The 22,111-nt window shown below is 41.6% G+C and overlaps 1 protein-coding gene across 2 annotated transcripts in view; it reads left to right on the top strand.

The window, feature by feature from the left end:
* Window positions 1–22,111, top strand: part of galnt7 (UDP-N-acetyl-alpha-D-galactosamine: polypeptide N-acetylgalactosaminyltransferase 7) — a 155,109-nt gene that overhangs the window by 68,624 nt on the left and 64,374 nt on the right. For both annotated transcript variants that reach the window (XM_043704437.2, XM_043704430.2), the window contains exon 2: window positions 1,473–1,921. In XM_043704437.2, the coding sequence (XP_043560372.2) occupies window positions 1,473–1,921 (449 nt within the window). The remainder of the gene's footprint in view (window positions 1–1,472; window positions 1,922–22,111) is intronic.

Below are 22,111 nucleotides of genomic sequence, written 5' to 3'. Positions count from 1 at the left end.
CTGGGGAGACTAGACGCCTCCTAGCAGAGCGCTTTAGGGAACATCTCCGGGACATCTGCACCAATCAACCACACCGCCCTGTGGCCCAACATTTCAACTCTCCCTCCCACTCTGCCGAGGACATGGAGGTCCTGGGCCTCCTTCACCGCCACTCCCTCACCACCAGACGCCTGGAGGAAGAACGCCTCATCTTCCGCCTCGGAACAATTCAACCTCAGGGCATCAATGTGGACTTCAACAGTTTCCTCATTTCCCCTTCCCTCACTTCACCCTAGTTCCAAACTTCCAGCTCAGCACTGTCCCCATGACTTGTCCTACCTGCCTATTTTCTTTTCCACCTATCCACTCCACCCTCACCCCCCCCGGCCCCCGACCTATCAACTTCATCCCCTCCCCCACTCACCTATTGTACTCTGTTACTTTGTCTCCACCCCCACCCTCCTCTAGCTTATCTCTCCACGTTTCAGGCTCTCTGCCTTTATTCCTGATGAAGGGCTTTTGCCCAAAATGTCGATCTTACTGCTCCTCTGATGCTGCCTGAACTGCTGTGCTCTTCCAGCACCACAAATCCAGAATCTGGTTTCCAGCATCTGCAGTCATTGTTTTTACCCAGTTTAGCATGGCCAACTCACCTAACCTGCACATATTTGAATTGTGGAAGGACACCAGAGCACCCCCCCCCCCCCCCCCCCCCCCGCCCAGCCACGGAGGAAACCCACACCGACACTGGGAAAATGTGCATACTCCCCACGGATAGTTGCCCGAGGCTGGAATCAACCCTGGTGCTGTGAGGCAGCAGTGCTAACCACTGAGTCACCCTGCCACCCTATGCCAGGAAAACATAATGAGCAATGAAATTCACATTAAAACACTACATCTGAAGCTTTTTTTTAATAAACTATCCTCCTGCTACTCTTCAGTCACTTAAAAGGAGATTCTGATAATTGTTTTAATATTTTGATAGTATTCTTCCATGATGGGAATTGTCATCTCTTTATGATCCTTCCTCAACTCCTGCTTTGTACAAAGAATTTACAGTACTTGTAATATACAGAATCCCATTGATTTGATAAGGAGCTTAAGAGTTTAGTAACTGCGTATAAAGCAGGTGAGTTCAGGCATTTTGTCTTAGTGGGTCACACAGATGCATATCATGGAACTTTGTAGGCCATTTAATCCAATGTAAGTTTTCTAAATAATATGCTAGTGTTCTGACTTAGAACTGTAATTCAATGAATCCTAAGGATAGCCTTTGCCACGTCATGAGGTCTCACAGTTCAAAATGGAAAGCCTGCAAATAAGTCTAAGTGCAAAATGAGTTGATTCCTTGAATATCAACAGCAAGTTAGCTTAGGTTCTAAGACCACTCTGGGCACAACCTGGGGTTCCAATATCCTTTGTTCTACATTATCTCTCAATCTGTTTTTGAAAGCACATGTCGTTAATATTTTTGTTATCTTTTTATCCTTTAGCCTGGAAGAGATAACAACAACCATCTGCCAAATGTTGGAGGTAATGGACATGCTGTGAATAAATTTCAGCCTGTTGTCCCTTGGCCGCAGGTTGAGGGCGTAGAAGTGGACCTAGAATCTATTCGACTGAAAAATAAAAATGCAGGACAACAGCATGTTGCTGACAATAACCAACAAAATGCAATACAAAAACAGTATGTTACTTTTAAACCCCAGAAACATGTTTACTCTGATCCAGTGTTGAGAAGTGGTGTTTTGGGGAACTTTGAGTCCAAAGAGCCAGAACCTCAGGGTGTCATCAATGGTCCTGGAGAAGGAGCAAAACCTTTTATATTGGGATCTGAATATAAAGAAGCTGTGCAAGCAAGTATCAAGGAATTTGGTTTCAACATGGTGGCCAGTGATATGATCTCGCTGGATCGGACGATCAATGATCTGAGACATGAAGAGTAAGTGTATGGATGCGAGATTGTATTACTCGGCGTTTAGAGAATTGAGAATTTGTGTTTTCAACTTCCTGTTGCATTTTCTCCACATTATTCCCTGTGTCGGGTTATACTTCCACAGGAGACAGCATTTCTTTTCTATTACGTTTTGCTGTAGCGCCAAATCTTAATGTGACAGTATTGGTATGCAGCTTGATTGTTGAGCTTCATCCACCCTTACTCAGTTCCCATTCTCTTTCTCAGTTTGCAGTGCTTTGGAACAGGCTGGATTTTTTCTGTCACTGTCCAGTTGAGATCAGCTAATTTAGGATACACGAGGAATTGAACATTTTTTACTAAATCTTTCCACTCTAGTAGTGAGTCATTTTACATGTAACATGTCTTGTTACACATATCATTGGCTGTAGCTTACTGTGATACTGGATTAGCATCTATGTGTATAGTCACCATGTTCAGGTATTGTGGCTCGGGTTACTACAGGCAGTATAGGTCTTTTTGTTTATAAATGCTGAAGTTTTCTATAGATGAATAACCTTCAATTGTAAATTTAAAAGAAAATTGCAATTTGCTTTGGAATCCAGTAATTACTCGTGGTATGAATCACTCAATATCCTTAAGAATGAGAATTCAGTTGCTGAGTGTTAATACCTTCACAACAGAAGGCATTGCCTGATAAACCAAAAAAAGGAATTATTTTTATTCCATTAGTTCCTGCTCTTCTCGACCACTTCCAAAATGCCATATTTGATATATTCCAACAAGCTTTCCCTCGCCTCTTTGGATAAATCTGATGATTGTCTGTGTTCAGTAAGCTTATTTTTGAATTAATTGAAGTCTGGAATTTGTTTTTGTGCTTTGTCTGTAATCAGTTTGTTTATGTTGCCCTTTTGAGAGAAACTATTTAAAAATATATATTTATATAATCATCTATTACTGTGGCTGTATACACTAAAACCAAGAATTTTTGCAGTATTCAATTGAGAGAATGCACATACAATTGGCACTAAGTTGATTATAAATAGTTGACATATTAAATTGCTTCCTCAAAATAGATGTTAGTAACACCCACTGTAATGGCTTCTACTCAAATGATTTCTGTATCATTGGAATTAAGTTCCTGACCAGCTTAAAGGACACAAAGAAATGATAGAATCATACTGTAGAGTGGAAGGAGGTCATTCAGCCCTTCATGCCTCTTCCAGCTCTTTTGAAAGAGCTGTCCAAATAGTCCTGCTCCTTATCCATCTATGTATCTCTGTAAAAGTTCTATTTCTCAAGTATGTGTCTGGTTTCCAATAAATTGTTACTATGAATCAGCTTCCACCACTTTTTTCCATCAGAACGTTCCAGATCTAAATGACTGGCTTTGTTGAAACAAAAAAACTCCTCATTTTGCTGCTGTTGCTCGTGCCAGCTATCTTAAATCCTTGTACTCTGGTTACTAACCCTTCTGTCAGTGGGAACAGTTTTCTTTTTGTTTATTCGATTAAAATATCTCCTTTTTATTAATAGTGTCAGCTTTGGCTCACTGATTCAGAAACAAGTACACTAGGTTCTAGATTTAAGTTTCACTATAGGGTTGGAATATAAACATCAAAGTTCATGCACTGATGCCCTATTGAAGGAGTGCTGCACCATCAGAAATACCACTGTTTGGACGAGAAGTTAAACTGAAGCCCAACTACCTCTTTGCATGGATGTGAAAATTCCCATGGCACTGTTGAAAGAAAAGCAGGGGACTGAGCAAAGGTGACGTGGCCACTATTTTATCCCTGAATCAACATAACAAAACAGGTAATCTGGTTGATAACCCAAATGCTTTGTTGGTCAGACCTACCCTGATATCTAGTGGTTGTAAAAAGCACAATATCAATGTAATTCTTTTTCTCCTTTCTTTACAGCCTGTTGCTGTAGATTTTGTCTATTATTTTAAAATATTGATATTTTGTAAGGCAAATTATGAATGCCGGAATGGTACTAGAGTCATACAGCATGGAAACAGGTCCTTTGATCCATTCTGGCCAAGTTTCTCAAACTAAATTGCACCTGTTTTCCTGCATTTGGTTCATATCCCTCTATTTTTCATAATCCTATACCTGTCCAATTGCCTCTTAAATGTTGTAACTCTACCAGCATAATATCATTTCCTATGAAGTTCATTTCATATATGAACCATCCACTATGTGAAAAAGTTGTCCCTTTTAACATTGGCCCATTGTTTAAAAAGGAGAAAGTGAGGACTGCAGATGCTGCAGATCAGAGCTGAAAAAGTGTTGCTGGAAAAGCGCAGCAGGTCAGGCAGCATTCAAGGAGCAGGAGAATCGACGTTTCGGGCATGAGCCCTTCTTCAGGAATTCCTGAAGGGCTCATGCCCGAAACGTCGATTCTCCTGCTCCTTGGATGCTGCCTGACCTGCTGCGCTTTTCCAGCAACACTTTTCACCATTTTTTAAAAAGGCAGGAAATATTAGACCAGGAAATTACAGCTCAACCTTGGGGGCATTTGAAGGAATTCTGACAGACAGAATGTATCTGTCCTTGGAAAAATGCAGGTTTATCAGGGATAGTCAACCTGGTTTGAAGTTTCTGTTTGACAAACTTAATTGGACTCCTTTGTTTGAAGTACTTGGCAGAAATGTTGATGAAAGTAATGTATTTGATGTGGTCAGCATAGACTTTAGTAAGATCTTTCATGGCAGACTGGTCACGAAAGAAAGAGCCCATTGGGAGCTGTGACTGTGAAGTGCTCAAGAAGTGAGGAAATAATGGACGTCTTGACAGTTTCAACAGTGGACAGATACCCAGGTCCAGTTGATTGCACAGAGGACCAGAGGACAACCAATGTCGTTCCACTTTAGAAGAAAAGCAGGACAGAGAGAGGTAGACCAGGGAACTACAGGCCAGTGAGTCAAAAATCAGTGATAGGAAAACTATTGAAGGAAGCTAATCTTCATTTAGGGACGCAAGGGTTGATCTGGGATAGTGAGCATGGCTTTTTCAAGGGGAGGTCATGCGTAACCATTCTCGTGGAATTTTGAGGAAATAACTCAAAGGAGGAGTTGGTGGATGAGTTTTGTATTGGTTTCAGCAAGGCCTTTGACAAGGTTCCGTATGGGAAACTGATAAAGGTTAAAAACTCATGGGATCCAGGATAACTGATAAGATGGATCCCAAATTGGCTTAGTGATAGGAGATTGAGATAGAAGGCTGTTTGTGTGACTGGAACCTGGTGTGCAGTGCCACAAGTATCAGTAAAGGGTCTGTATTGTTTGTGATAATCATAAATGATGTAAATGAGAATGTTGGAGCGGCTGTTGAGTAAGTTTGCAAATGACACAAAGATTGGCCATGTGGTTGACAGTGAGGATGAAGAAGTTAGGTTACATGAAGATATAAACGGATTGGTTAGATTGGCAGGTCAGTGGCAAACCTGAAAGGTGAGGTATTGCATTTTGGAGGAAGAAATAAGACAAGGGAGTACTCAATGAATGACAACACCAAAAAGCTCAGAGGAAATGAAGACTCTTGGGGTACCTGTCCACAGATCCAATAGGCTTTGGATGTAGGTTTGTTCGCTGAGCTGGAAGGTTCATTTCCAGACGTTTCATTCCCCTACTAGGTAACCTCTTCAGTGGGCTTCAGGCCAAGAAATGCTGAAAATTTCTGCTTTCTATTTACATGTTTGGGTTTCTTTGCGTTGGTGATGTCATTTCCTGAGGTGATATCATTTCCTGTGGTGAAGTCACTTCCTGTTCCTTTTCTCAGAAGGTGGTAGATGGGGTCTAACTCTGTGTTTGTTGATAGAGTTTCGGTTGGAATGCCATGCTTCTAGGAATTCTCTTGCATGCCTTTGTTTGACTTGTCCTGGAATGGATGTGTTGTCCCAAACGTGTATTCAAAATGAATGAGTACCCAATGAACACAGTCCGCCAATTTCTGAGCAACAAACCCAAACAAGCAGACAAAACACGTCCAGAAACCCTAGCCACTCTCCCCTACATCAAAGACATCTCAAATGACTGCCAGACTACTCAGACTACTGCATCATGGTAGCCCACAAACTCACCAACACACTAAAACAGCAACTAATGAACTTGAAAGATCCTGTACAGACAACAAGCAAAACTAACGTCATTTACAAAATACCGTGCAAGGACTGTAACAAACACTACATTGGACAAACTGGCAGAATACAGGATACATGAACACCAACTAGCCACAAAAAGACATGACCCTCTCTCACTAGTATCCTCACATGCGGATGAGGAAGGACACCGCTTCGACTGGAAAGACACATCCATCCTAGGACAAGCCAAACAAAGACATGCACGAGAATTCCTAGAAGCATGGCATTCCAACCGGAACTCTATCAGCAAATACATCGAGTTAGACCCCATCTACCACCCTCTGAGAAAAGGAACAGGAAGTGACTTCACCACAAGAAATGACATCACCAACCCAAAGAAACCCAAACATATAAAAAGAAAGCAGGAATTTTCAGCATTGCTTCACCTGAGGCCCACTGAAGATGTTACCTTGTAAGGTAATGAAATGTCTGGAAATGAACCTACCAGCTCAGCGAGCAAACCTACATCCAAAACCTCAACCTGAGCTACACGTTTTCTCAAAACTCACTAAGGTTAATAGGCTACGTAAGAAGGCATATAGGAATCCCCGATGAAGGGCTCTGGCCTGAAATGTTAATTTTCCTTCTCCTTGGATGCTGCCTGACCTGTGCTTTTCCAGCAACACACTCTCAATTAGAGATGGATGTGAGGCAAAGCTGAGAGAGGCGTAATAAGATAGCTGTGTATAGGCTGAATATAAAACAACTGTTCCCCTTATGTGAAGGGTAAGTAACAAACTGGTTTAATGTTAAAGTGAAAGGCAGGAGTTTAGAGGATATTTGCAAGAAGCTGCTTCACCCTTGGGGGTGTTGAGCATCTGGAGTGCACTGCCTGGGAGGGTAGTTGAGGCAGGAGCCCTCTCAATTTTTAAAATGTACTTGAATGAGTACTAGAAGTGTCATCTCATTCAAGCTGAGACTAATCAAGGTAATAGTAATATTTTGGCAGGACAGACTTGGTGGGCCAAAGGTCCTTTTCTGTACGATATGACATGAAGCTGATCATTGCTTAAATGGGAAAAGACTGCAGAAAGCTAAAGATCAGAAATTTTTGAGGAGTCCTCATTCATCAATCTCAAAAAGAACTAGTGTCCAAGTTCAGCCGGTAATTGGGAAAGAAAAGAGAATGTTGGCCATTATTTCAAGGGAATGAAGTATAAAGGTAAGCAGGTTTTGCTAAAACTATACAAGGCACTAGTTATACCACAGTTGGAATATTGTGAACGGTTTTGTGCCTGTTATCTAAGGAATGGTATACTGGCATTGGAGGGCAGAGAAGGTTCACTAGGTAGCTACCAGTTGTGGAGGGACTCTTGTGAGGACAGATTGAGTAGGTTAGACCTGTACTCATTGGAATTTAAAACAATGAAAGGTGGCCTTATTGAAATATACAAGATTTTTAAGGGACTTAACCAGGCAGGTGTGGAAAAAATTGTTTCCTCTTGTGAGAGTCTAAGACCAGAAGACATAATCTCAATGAGGAGTTGCCCTATTAAGACAGAGGGTATGAATCTGGAATTCTTTACTGCAGAGAACTATCAGCTGAGTTGTTAAGTGTACTTAAGGCTGAGACAGACTGATTTTTAATCAGTAAAAGAATCGAGGGTTAAAAGGAAAAGATGGGAAAGTAAAATTGAGGATTATCAAAACAGTAATGATCGTATTGAATGGAGCAGACTTGATGTGCTCAATGACCTACTACTTTTTCCATGTCTTATGGAATCCAAGGCAGTGGCACGCTGGATCCAAAATTGGCTGAGAGGGAGGAAGCAGAAGGTGATCTTAGAGAGATGTCTCTGTGACTGGAAGTCTGCTTCTGGTAGGATTCTGCAGAGCTGTGTGCTGGGATCTTTGCTGCTTTTGCTGTTCATAAATAATTTGAATTTAAATATAGAGGAATGATCAAGAGGTTCATGGATTGCATAAAAATTGTAGTGTGGTAAATTGTGAGGAGGATAGCCACAAACTGCAGAGGACATAACAGTGATCAGCTGAGCAGAGCAGTGGCAAATGTAATTCAATCTGGAAAAGTGTGAGGTAATGCACTTGGGAAGGCCTAACAAATGAGGATTGTGACACTCTCGAATGGTAGGACTCTTGAAAATACTGAGAGTAGAAGGACCTTCCACCCAAGGTAGCATGGCAGTCAATAAGGTGGTTAAGAAAGCATAAGGGTTACTTGCATTTATTACCTGAGACAGACAATATAAAGAGCTGAAAATGTGTTGCTGGAAAAGCGCAGCAGGTCAGGCAGCATCCAAGGAACAGGAGAATCGACGTTTCGGGCATAAGCCCTTCTTCAGGAATCCTTGGATGCTGCCTGCTGCGCTTTTCCAGCAACACATTTTCAGCTCTGATCTCCAGCATCTGCAGTCCTCACTTTCTCCTCACAGACAATATAAAGGCAAGGAAGTTATGCTAGAACTGTATAAAATGCTGGTTAGGCCACATGGGAGTACTGCAAGGGTTGTTTTCCCAAGAGCAGACCCTTCAGCAAAGATTGAGGGGAGATCTTATAGAGGTATATAAGATTGAGGGAGACAGGGCAGGTAGGAATTTTATTTTCCTATTACTATAGGGGTTGATAACCAGGGGACGTGGACTAGAGGTAAAAGGTAGAATGCTAAGAAGAGCGTTGAGGATAAATATTTTCATTCAGTGGTGAGAGTTTAGAACTCACTGTCCATAACAGTAGTTGAGTCAAGATCTCTCCCATTTAAGCAATATTTGGAGATATACTTGCTTTCCCATAGCCTCAGGATTTGAGACAAACACTAGAGAATAAGATTAGTGTAGTCGGATCTTGATTGGCACAGACATGATAGGTCAATTGGTCTCCTGTGCTTCAGACGTTCATGAGTCCACGTGTAATGAGTCCAGATTTGTTTTAGTTTAATCTTATATTCTTTATATTCTTTAAAGGCAAAAGTGGGAATGGTTTTTGTGGCACAATCATAGGCAGTCTAGTTCCTTACCTATCTATGTGATGCATTCACATCACCTAAAGACTACTGCTGATCCAGAATCAACTACACATTTGTTGATAGGGTGCACTTCTGAACATATCTGGCCTACAGCTGGCTCAGTTAATTATCCATCAACAGGTCTGGCTGGACTATATCCAGTGCTATTCATTTCCATTCTCCCCTGCCAAAAGAATGCACTGTCTCGGGATTTTCTTGGAGAGCAAAGATAATAAATTTTGTTGGCTAAGAGTCATCTCTTTAAGCCACCTGTCACTTACACCTTTGCCAACAAGAAACGTCAACAGCTTGTGGGCTTCTTTGTTACAAAGATTGAAATGTCCATTCAGTTGTCTCCTGCTTTTACCCATTTGTCTAACCACCCAAATCACTCCCTAGGTAACTTTCTGGACTAACAGTGAATGTCAGCTCTTATCCTGTTTCCCTCCCATCACAGTCATGACTGTTGTGTTTGTTTATTTGAAACTCATCTCGTTCATGACACGTATACTTTTTTGGCTCCGTTCTCAAGACAATGGGGAGTGGTGGGGTGAGTGCAGTGGCAGTGATGGAATGCTCCCTATCTAAAGAATCGACCACAATCAAATCCATGAAGAAAACATCTTTGCCATGGGAATTACATGCTGAAGCCAGTATCTTCATGTTAAAGTTGCACTTCCATTCCTCTCGCAAGTCCCGTCTGCAGCTGAGCTCCAACAATCCCTGGCAATTAGGGCACAGTAGCGGACACTGCCAGAACGAGAGTCAAATCCATGAAGAAGACAGCATTGGACCCCAGAATGAGGTTATTTGGTGGTGAGAATTTGCCTATCTTAGAGTCTATATAATTCTAGGTGAGTAGGAAGGTAGGGGAGGATACTGTCTTCTACTCGTATGTCCAACCTCCTTTTCCCCTCCTTGAAGATGTTTTTGTTTTCTCCCAAATCCTTGACTCTGTCTAGTGCTTCCAAGTTTGAATATTCTTCAATAAAGTCTCTATCCCTGCCACAGACCAAAGGGTCCTAATTAAAGTCAAAAATGATATTCTCTGTGACATCTTTGCAATCTTTGACATGGCTGAATACTTTGATACATTTGCTTTTCCAGTGCTAACAGCAGCTGGAATATTACAAACCTCGATCTTGCAACACAAAGCAGGCTAGATCCACGGATCTCCTTTCTTCCTACATCTGATCTTATCTTCACTATTTATTCTTTCCTCATTTACCTATCCAAATTTACCTTGATATTTGCCTCAATAACTGCACATGATAGCTAATTCTACATAGAGTCATACAGCACTGAAACAGACCCTTCAGTCTCAAGTCCATGCTGACTGTGCACCCAAACCAAATTAGTCCCACCTACCTGCATTTGGCCCAAATCCCTCAAACTTTTCCTATTAGTGTACTTATCCAAATATCTTTTAAATGTTGTAACTATACCTGCATCCACCTTTTCCTCTAGAGGTTCATTCCCCATTTAGACTACTGTCCATGTAAAAATGTTGCCCCCATGTCCTTTTTAAAACTTTCTCCTCACCTTCAAACTATGCCCCCGGTTCTCCCCCACCCTCACTTATCTATGCCCATTGTGACTTTGTAAACCTCTATAAGGTCACCCCTCAACCTCCTGTGCTTCAGTGAAAAGTGTCCCAGCCTATCCAGCCTATTTTTATAACTCTAACTCTCCATTCCTGGCAACATCCTAGTAAATCTTTTCTGAACCCTCTCCAATTTAATAATATCCTTCCTATAGCAGAATGATCAGAAATGCACATAGTACTCCAGAAAAGGCCATCAATCTCAACATGACATCACATCTCCTGTACTCAGAGGTCTGACCAATGAAGGCAAGTGTGTTAAATGCCTTCTTAACTACCCTGTCTACCTGTGGTGCAAATTTCAAAGAATTATGCACCTGAACCCCCGAGATGTCTTTTCTACAACACTACACAGTGCAGGAATCCAGCTGATTCCTGAAGAAGGGCTTATGCCCGAAACGTCGATTCTCCTGCTCCTTGGATGCTGCCTGACTTGCGGTGCTTTTCCAGCAACACATTTTTCAGCTCTGATCTCCAGCATCTGCAGTCCTCACTTTCTCCTAGTTGATTTTAACTTACTGCGAATACTCTTGCAAGGATGCCTTTCTTGAAGAAGCTCTCTTCCTCCATTCCTGAAGAAGGGCTTATGCCCGAAACGTCGATTCTCCTGCGCCTTGGATGCTGCCTGACCTGCTGCGCTTTTCCAGCAACACATTTTTCAGCTCTACACAGTGTATAACTGTATAAATCCTGCCCTTATTTGTTTTACCAAAATGCAATATCTCATTTATCCAAAGTAAACTCCATTTGCCACTCTTCAGCCCATTGACCCAATTGATAAAGATCTTTGTAATTTTAGATAACTCTTCACTGTCCGCTATAGCACCAATTTTGGTGTCATTTGCAAACTTCCTAACCATGCCCTCCTATATTCTCATCCAGATCATTTATATAAATAAGGAAAGCAAAGTGAACCCAGTTCTGATCCCTGTGGATCACTGGTCACACTGTAACCACTGGCTATTATGATTTTCATTCTGAGGTAGGATCACCAGACCTGAAACATTTAACTCTGATTTTTCTCCACAGATGTTGCCAACCATGCTGACCTTTTCCAGCAATTTCTGTTTTTGTTTCTGGTTTCCAGCATCCACAGATCTTTCAGTTTTTACTATGATTTTCCAAATGGATTTATTAATCATAATATAATTATGATTAATGATGATCATTATGATAATGATAATTATGATCTTTAGTTTTAAACTCCTACACAAGTGGAAGCCCTTTCTGTCTGCCTTTTCAAACCACTTCAAACTATAAGGACTTATATGGAGTCAACCCTGAACCTAATTCATTCAAGAGAAAGGGCTATATGGCCTGTTTAGTCTCTCCTAATTGTTAATATCATTCTGGTATTATCATCTTTGTAGATCTGTTTTGCATTTTGCATTGAAACATAGAAATTAGGACAGGAGTAGGCAATTCAGCCCTTCAAGCCTGCTCTGCCACTCAATATGGTCATGGTTGATCAGCCAACTGAGTACTAATCCACCTGAGTCTCCCTCTTTCCTGTGTCTGATCTTACCTGCACTACTCCTTTCTCCATCATTTTACCTGTCCAGGTTTCAGTCTTCCGGTTTTTCGTCCAACTCCGGACCCTATTCCTGCTTTCCCCCCATAAGTTTTGATCCCCCTTGCCCCAAGAACTACATTAAATGCTTGTAAGAAGAGTTTAATGTTTTGGCCTTAACCAGATTTCTATGGCAGGCAATTCCACAAGCTCATCACTCTCAGGGTGAACACAATTTGGCAGAAGCATCAAGTGAGACGAGAGTGCAGAATGTTCTCTGAGTAGACAGCTTGACCATGTCCGTCACCAGAAAGCACCCATACTGACCAAGTTGGGCAAGTCCTAAAGACAGTAGCTGCTAGACTGTATCAATGGTAGCTGATGAAGGAACCAATAAGAGGTAAAAACATATTTGACCTTTTCCTTCCCAGTCTGCCTGCTACAGATATCGTATTGTTTTCAAAGTGTTTTTGGGACGTGCCTTAGTTTGAAACTGGTGACTGTTCCTTGTCTGTGGGGACTTTGTGATGTCCTTGAACCAGTGTTCCAAAGGGCCAGACTAATGATCTGAGGGGTACCGATTCAAATTCCCACTATGGCAGTTCCTGAAATTTAAATTCAGTTGATAAATCTTGAATAAAACGTAACAAGTATCAGTAATTATAACTTGTCATTAAAACAATTGTTCTTTTAATACTCTTTAGGAAAAGAAATTTGCTGTCTGACCTAAATGTGACACCAGCCTCAGTGTATGGTTGACTCTGAAAATGACCTTGCAAGCCACTCATTTGAGGGCAAAGCTTGTGAGGAAAGACCTCGTTCTACTTTCTGCCAAAGTATAACGAGGGTCCATTCATTTGTCTCTCATTGCCTCAAAAATTAATATAGATTTGTGCATAAGTAGAAAATACCTTTTGTTTTGCAACTGCAAAGAAACTCGGAGAAATGTCAGTTTGAATGTTTTGTGTTTTTTTTTTGTCACAAAGCCTTTAAAGAACTGATTTAGGACCTTTACATATACAGCTGTACACTTTTGTTTTGTGAATAAAGAATATTTTTGAAATAAAATGAAGGATAGACAAAAAAATCTCTCCTAGCTACCTACTTTAAGGCTGTATTTTAAAACAAAAAAGGCTCCCCTGAATTTAGTGGTAGGTCCAAAACGAATATGTTGGACATAAATTTGCCCATTATCAATTGACATGCTTATTGCAAATCATGACAATTTCTAACTGTTGACCGAACCAGATCTGCTGCCTGACTTTTTTCCAATGGTGCCCTCTATCGGTGCAGTGCAGGATTGCACATAGGCACTTGGAAATATGTAAAAATCACATTAGCTTAGATATGTTGTGACACACCTCCACCACAGGTGGGACTTGAACCTGGACCTTCTGAACCAGAAATAGGGACACTACCAATTTGCCACATATGGACATTAACTGATATTCCAGCGAAGTGATAAACTGTGTTCTAGAATTAGTTCATGAAAAGCAACTTAAAAGTGGGTTTGTTATATGTGCATTGAAACAACAAGTCAGGTGGCATCCATGGAGGGAGAGAGAGAGAAAGTTAAAGTTCAGAAGTGAAGTGTGGAGGGAACAGCATTTATACCATAGTTTTGGGGGGACAGAATTGGGGTGTATTGTGCTGAGGGAGAAAAGATATTGATAATCCAGATTAAGTGATTGGAATGTGAGAATAGCAGAACAATGGTGTGTCTAACTGCAAGACTTGAAAGAACAGACTCTCCTTGCCCCACACCAGTGAGACCGAGGACATGGTGACCGAGAATGTAACAAGGAGAAAGTGAGGACTGCAGATGCTGGACATCAGAGTCGAAGAGTGTGGTGCTGAAAAAGCACAGCCAGTCAGGCAGCATCCGAGGGGGCAAATCGCTGTTTCGGGCATAAGCCTTTCCTCAGGAATGCCATTCTCCCTGAATGGTTTATGCCACAAACATCGATTCTCCTGCTCCTTGAATGCTGCCTGACCAGAGAATGTAATTAGCAAAACTAAAAGAGAGAGAAGGAAGAGGAGTAGGTTGACAATTTGAAGGTGTTGAACTCATTATTAAGTCTGGAAGGCTGTAAAGTGCCTAGTCTGAAGATGAGATGTTGTTCCTCCATTTGATGCTGTTATTCACTGGAGCACTGCAGCACGCCAAGGACAGACAATGGACATGAGAGCAGGCTGCTGTGTTAAAACACAGGAAGGTTGGTGTCATGCTTGCGTACAGATTGGAGGTGTTCCGCAATGCGGTCACCCAGTCTGTGTTTGGTTCCTCCAATGTAGAATAGGCCACATTGGTTGCAGCAACACACAAAATTGGAAGGGATATAGGTGAAATAAACTTCACCTGGAAATACTGTTTAGGCACTTGGATGGTGAGCAGGGAGGTGGTGTTGCACCTTCTGCAGTTACATGGGAAGGTGCCGTGGGAAGAGCAGTGGTGCTGGTGGTCATGGAATAGACGAGGGTGTCCCAGAGGGAATGATCCCTGTGAAATGCAAACAGGGGAGTGAGGATAAGATGCGTTTGGTGGTGGTATTCTGCGGAAATTGTCTGAAATGGCAGAGAATGATCCTTTTGAATACACAGGCAGTTGGGATGAAAAGTGAGATCAATAAGGAACCAATTGCACTGTAATGAGTGATGGGAAGAGGCAAGGACGGAAGCACAAGTGATCGGTTTGATGCGATTGAGGGCCCTGTCACAGTGAGCGGAAAACCATGGTCATCGAAGAAGCAAGTCAAGAGTTGTAGGTGGAGGCCAGTGTAGGGCTGGAACAAGGATTGTACCATGTACCTCACCAAGCAGCAGGCATAATTGGGACCCAAGCCACTGCTTTGACTTGGCAGTAGTGAAATGAATTAAAGGAGAAATTGCTTAATGAGAGAACAAGTTCAACCAGGCAAAGGAGAATGGCATTGGATGGGGAGTGTTCAGGCCTCTGGTCGAGGAAGAAGCCGAGAGCTCGCAGACCATCCTGTTGGGGAATGATGGAGGTAGAGGGATTGTACAACTGTGGTGAACAGACTGGAAGCATTTAGGGCCAGGGAACTGGAAATTGTCAGCATGATGGAGGATATTAGAGGAATCATTGATGTAAGTGGGCAGTATCTGAACAAGTGGAGAGAGGATGGAGTCAAGGTAGGAAGAAATGACCTGGCTGATCCGATGGGCCTACCAGGGCAGTCTGGTTTGTGGATTTTGGGAAGGAGGTAGAAGTGGGCTGACTGGGCTTGGGAGACTATAAGGCTGAGGCAATGGGGGCAGGAGAAAGGATCTTCGGAAGTAATTAGCTTACTGACAGTCCTGGCAACAATGGCTTGATGTTCGGATGTTGGGGGTGGCGGGGTTAGAGTTTAGGAGGAAGTGTCCAAAAGTTGGCATTGAGCCTCTACAAGGTAAAGATCAGCACGCCAGATTACAATGGCACTGCCTTTGTCGGTGGGTTTGGATGCGTGGTTGTTTAAAAAATCTTTATTACTTTTTCTATTATTAATGCACTATGGGTACACCTATCTCATGTACTGTAGCAATTCAAGAGCAGCTTGCCACCACCTGCTCAAGAGCAATTAGTGGTGTGGAAGAAACCTATTCTCATCACAAGAATCATTGAAAGCAAGTCGTGTTTTCAATTACAGGGTAAAGGTTATATTTGCCAGATTATATTGTGTGTAATAATTTTTATGCAACTGTAATTCTTTTGTCTCTAGTTGACATGGAAACTGAGCAATTTATGAGCAAAGAACACGTGGCAGTTACTCTGAAGTCTGATAATTAGTACAAAAGCATTGATGAATTTGTCTTTAGCTTGCAGCAGTAAGTTCTGGAATACCCTTCTTTTACCCCTCTTCCTTAATGGCATTTTGTAAGGCCTACTTTATGCCATAGCCTTTGATGCTGTGCCCTAATATTGCTTTGTCTGATTGTGTCACATTTTTTTAAAAAAAGCATTGAAGTTTTTTTATGACATTAAAGTAATATATAGTTACAGCCTTCTGTGGTTGAAGATTCTCATTTTTTCTTTCCAGTACTGAATGAGTATGCCGTGGGTTAATTTTAATATAGGAAGCTTATGATTTTTAAAGCTACTTTTCCAATGACTCCCACTGTTGCGGTTTTGGTGTTCTGTGGGAGCCTGACTGTACAGTGGGAATGCCTACTACTACTTCTGTTCTTGCTGTAGTTTTCTGGCATTCCGCTCAAACGGACCTTCCAGCCCTTTTACCAGTGGGTTAAAAAAATCAAGTGGTTTTACACTATTCAGCCACATTGCATTCAAATCCTAGTGTAGGATCAATTGATTCAAGTGCTAAAAGTAGAGGGAAATGCACATCAATCAAAAGTTTTGATAACTGATTCATTGATTTTGACTCTTATAGGACTTGTATGCGAACGCTAGAAGAAACTTGAAGTTCGGGAGATGATATCTCCCTACTTCTACGATTATGTAGATCTTTTACAATATTGTCTCTGACAGTGACAGAGCTATTTAAGTTGTACTTGTCACTTTTGTGCTGATTCAGTATATTGAATGCATAAGGTGTTATCTATGAGATTGGAATCACCCCTCGATTCCCAGGAAAGAATTGAACAAGATGATGTGATGAATTAGGTGAAAAGTATGAAAACTTTGTTGCTATTTATATTTGAGTTCCTCCAATTTTAATCCTCCTCCTCTGTCCATTATCCTTCTACTGCTTCACCCCTCCCTATCTTGATAACCTACAATCCTCTGAGAACTCTCTACTCCTGCAGTGTTGGCCTCCTGCCTATTCTGAATTTTCCCTGTCCCACCATTGGCAGACATGCCTTCACTTAGCTGGCCATTAAGCTCTGGAAACTTCCTTTTTGATCTTCTCTGCCTGTCTCCCCTATCTTATGACCAATGTTCCTTAAACTTTACCTCTTTGAATAAGCTTTGAATCTTCTATCCCAGTATCTCCTGTGACCGTGTCAGTTTTTGTTTGTCATGTCTTGGGGATACCAATGTTGGACTGGGGTATACAAAGTTTAAAACTCTCACAACACCAGGTTATAGTCCAACAGGTTTATTTGAAAGCACTAGCTTTTGGAGCACCACTCCTTCATCAGGTGGCTGTGGAGCTTAAGCTCATAGAATTTATAGCCAAATGAGTCCAGTGTCATGGAGATGTGATACAGTAAACAATCTTAGATTAAAACTTTCATCTTTTATAATGGGATATGCTGGTTTTTGTTCTTTGATATGTAAATTTTAGAACTTTTAAATTATGTTCACAACATAGCTCAGATTTTTAAACAACAAGTGTGAAGTCTGTCTGTTTCCCAATGCTATGTCAGACTGACAAATACTCTGCGTAGTTTTACAGAGTTTTACATGGATTCATGCAGTTTTTGAGCAAAATAAAATGCAATATGCAAAAACAAATTCAGCCCATAAGCTTATATGTGTGCACATGTAGGAGTGACAGATTGTGTGGGTGTGAGTGCACGTGATAGAGTCTGCGTGTGTGTATATGTGTGTGTAAGCTTGATTAAGTGAGTGTGATGGGGTGTGTATGTGTGTATCATGCAGTGGGATCACCTGTAATGTGACGTAAACCCAAGGTCCCAGTTGAGGCCATTCCCATGGATACCGAACTTTGCTATCAGCTTCTGCTCAGCCACTCTGTGTTGTTGCCTGTCCCGAAGTCCGCCTTGAAGGATGGTCACCCGAAGGTTTGAAGTTGAATGACCCGGACTGCTGAAGTGTTCCCCGATTGGGAGGGAACACTTCTGCCTGATGGTTGTTGTGCGGTGTCCATTCATCCATTGTCATGGCACCTGCTCCGTCTCACCAGTGTACCATGCCTGAGGGCGTCCTTGCCTGCAAGGTATGAGAAAGACCACGTTGGCCAAATCACGTAAGTACTTGCCGCATAAATAGTACAGAGGGTTTGTCAGTCTGACATACCATTGAGACACAGACAGACTTCACACTCCGCTGTTCCGAAAACTAATGCTTCCAAATAAACCTGTTGGACTATAATCTGGTGTTATGTGATTTTTATGTTTTATGTTTGATTACACACCCGTGAACGGCCTTTGATGTTGTCATGTTAAAGGCAGTGTATAAATGCAAGTTGTTTTACTTAGCATAGAACAAAAGGAAAGCTAAAATGCTCAGGTAATTGAAAATTAAAATGTTAATAAAAAATTATCGTCTTGTTCAAAGTGTATGAATGCGCACTTTATCTACTTGTAGTTTCTGCCTAAAAGGGCACTACACAGCTTCGCAAGTACAGAATAAAAACAACATGACGAATAATAAAAGTGCATTCCTTGCTCGAAATATTTGTTACTGAGCCACAAAGAAATGTGTAAATTAAAGCTCATAAAAATCTTAAGTTCACTGTGTTATGCATTAAAGAAGTATTTATCTAGTTATGTGCAAGTTCGAACATGATCAAATACAATAGACAATAGGTGCAGGAGTAGGCCATTCTGCCTTTCGAGCCAGCACCACCATTCATTATGATCATGGCTGATCATCCTCAATCAGTATCCTGTTCCTGCCTTATCCCCATAACTCTTGATTCCACTATCCTTAAGAGCTCTATCCAACTCTTTCTTGTAAGTATCCAGAGACTTGGCTTCCACAGCCTTCTGGGGCAGAGCATTCCATACACCCATCACTCTCTGGGTGAAGAAGTTTCTCCTCAACTCTGCTCTAAGTGGCCTACCCCTTATTTTTAAACTGTGTCCTCTGGGTCAGGACTCACCCATCAGCCGGAACATGCTTCCTGCCTCCAGAGTGTCCAATCCTTTAATAATCTTATGGTCTCAATCAGATCCCCTCTCAGCTTTCTAAACTCAAGCATACACAAGCCCAGTCGCTCCAATCTTTCAGCGTAAGATAATTCTGCCAGTCTCTGATTCACTGTGTTAGATTCCCACACTTATTGTCAGGGAGAAGTTTGCTGCAGAGCAAGTGCATTATATTGTAAACCTCCTAAATTTTAAAATACAGTTCTCCCTTTCAACATAGTTTGGTTTTAAGCATTCCATTCTGTAGGATTTTCCTCTCCCATCTGAAAATGGATCAAATTACAGGATTTTTTAAAAATTAAATGGATAGAAGTTGAACTAGTAACAAAGTATTTTTGTCCATCTCAAGGTTTATATCAATAACGGTCGTCAAAAAAAAAGGCGAGTGAGCATGCTCTTATTTAAAATAAACAAGGCAACTTTACTAATTAAATTTACCCTTGTGAAATATAGGCATATTGTTCAGTCTTTTAATTGTACGCAGTCCAGCCTCTTTGCTATGGGCTTTCAAAACGTGACTGCAAATCTTCATTTGAAATGCTCCTTTCTGTTCTATCAACTGTGAATGAATCCCCTACCCCAGGAGATTGATCCAGGGCCCCCATTTATGGGGGTGGGGGTGGGGAGCGGAGGGGGGGATGTGAGAGAGAGTGGGCTTTCTTGGACACAAACCAATCGAACAAATGGAGAAGGTTATGTGTGACAGGAAAGAAATTTGTAGACTGAAGGGTCCTTTTTTATTTCAGTATAAGCTAGTGCTGCAAACCTTCCAGAATTGTTCCCGTATCACCAGGTTATAAACATGAACAGCTGAGGTAATGCTTAGTGCAGCTGTAGAGAAAGGGGGTTTCAAAACAAATATGGCATTCTATTGTACCATAGTCTTGGCTATATAAATAACTGCTTGGTTGTACAAAATTTAAACGTTGCTCCTTTTTAGCAATATTTAACTGTGGTTTTCCTCATTTACTTCGAACTGTCTTGTTTCATAATTGAGAACTTTGGATTGGGGAGGTGAAGAAATGCTGATATGTATTCAAGTATAGTTATTTGGATAATTCTTGTCAGTAAGTCAGTGCAGGGAGAGTGAAGATTGATATGGCAGGAGATCAAGACTTGGGACGATAGGGAGTTGGCGATCATGTAAAGAAATCTTTAGAAATGTGCACATTTATTAAGGTAACCCATATGTAAGCTGCTTTGCGCAAATCTGATGCTGTACCTTTTTTTAAGCCAGCAGCAACTAAGCAAAGAACAGTGTCTTCCTGTGTGGAAGTACAACTGCTGGTCAGGAAGAGGAATTCCCACTTCTTCCTCTTATGCTTAATTATTTGGGCAATGACAGTGACTTCATCTTCCTGCTTGCATCCTGGCTGAGATCAGCAAAAACAACACTGTCAGAGGAGTCTGGAGTTATCCTCTTATTTGTAACTTGGCTCTACACCGGTCGCCACACTTGCTAGTGGACAACTGGGAAATGTCTTATTGATTCAAGTCAAGAATTTGGATCTCTGGATTGAATCCTCAATTTGAGTCAGAAATCAGGCATAAGAACATATAAGGTCACACCTTGCAATTGAGTTTTTGAACATGCCCCACATGTTTGGGATGGGGTTCACCATGTAATCAAATGGTAGACAAGAGCCCCATGCTAAAGGTGGGAGTGGGAGGCCCTCCAGTACTCATCGCCAGCTGCATTGGCCAGAATGGGAACTGCCAGTGACAGCGTGGAGAGAGAGAGTAAAACACAAATGAGTATGTTTATATTCCTGTCAAAAACACCCAGCCGCCTAACTGTGATTCTGGAGAAGCTACCCCTCTGGATGGATGGTGGCTGCAACTCCTGACCTGAGGGTCATTGGTGGGTGTAGTGTGATTGGTCTTTCATTTGATCCATTTTATCTTTGAGTCCTGGGCCTGTTCCCGGCCAATGCAGGCTGCTTGCATTGCCAACAGGCAATCCCAGTCAGCATGAGAAAGGAACATAGGAACATCAATTAGGAGCGGGAGTAGGCAATTCAGCCCTTCGAGCATGCTCCATCATTTAACATAAATATGACTGATCATCTTCTGGTCTCAACTCCACTTTCCTGCGTGCTCCCCACAGTCTTTTATCCTGCTTTTCCTATCCGCCCCCAGTCACTTGAGATGGATCCAGTCCCCATTTTTTTTAACTGCTCCAGCTCCAAGTGCAAACAGCATGCACTGTGATGCTCTTTGAATTGCAAAATAAATCCTTAGTGACCAGAGTCAAATTTCTTTACAAAGCATTCTGAAAAAAAGAATAGAAAGACTTGTACTTATATAGTGGCTTACATGATTTCATAATGTTTGGAGCGTTGAAACATCTTTTGAAATGTTATTACATTAAAAATCACACAACACCAGGTTATAGTCCAACAGGATTATTTGGAAGCACTAGCTTTCAGAGTGCCACTCCTTCGTGAAGGAACTGTGGTCACAAAGCTAATGCTTCCAAATAAACCTGTTGGACTACAACCTGGTATTGTGTAATTTTTAACTTTGTCTACCCCAGTCCAACACAGGCACTTCTAAGTCATTACATTATAAAGTAATATATAGGGAATCTCCTCTCAGGATGGACATCGATGGTGAAACTCAACATTGCCTATAGTGTGCCAATGCAGCCTTTCATCATCTGAGGAATGGGGTGGTTGATGACAAAGTCTCATGGACAGCAGTATTACCAGCCCTCCTGTATTCATCCATGACCTAAACAAGATGCAACAGATGCTTCAAACACCAAGACATATATCCCCAACAATACTTCTGCAAAAGCTTACAAATCCACTGGCAGGATAGTTATTCCATGATCAGTGTTCTCTCATAGGCCACACCTCAGTATTGTTTATGATCAATCGGGGAGAAAGTGAGGACTGCAGATGCTGGATTTGAGGGTCAAAAAGTGTGGCGTTGGAAAAGCACAGCCGGTCAGGCAGCATCTGAGGAGCGTGAGAGTTGACGTTTCAAGCATAACCTCTTCATCTTTATGGTCAATCAGCTGAGTTTGACAGGCCACATCATTTGAAGGCCTGACACATGACCCCCAAAACTATCTCTTTAATCTAAATGTAATTGTAGCAAGTGGCTACTGGAGGGCTTCAAGGATGCTTCCTTAAAGCCTCCTTGGAAAGGTCATGAGAATTTCTTGCCAATAACCATCTAAGTTGGAG

The sequence above is a fragment of the Chiloscyllium plagiosum genome, unplaced genomic scaffold (assembly GCF_037043375.1).
Source record: "Chiloscyllium plagiosum isolate Xiang-an unplaced genomic scaffold, Cpla_swu_hap1 HiC_scaffold_2, whole genome shotgun sequence".
Lineage (NCBI taxonomy): Eukaryota > Metazoa > Chordata > Chondrichthyes > Orectolobiformes > Hemiscylliidae > Chiloscyllium > Chiloscyllium plagiosum.
This window is presented reverse-complemented; position numbering and strand designations above follow the sequence as displayed.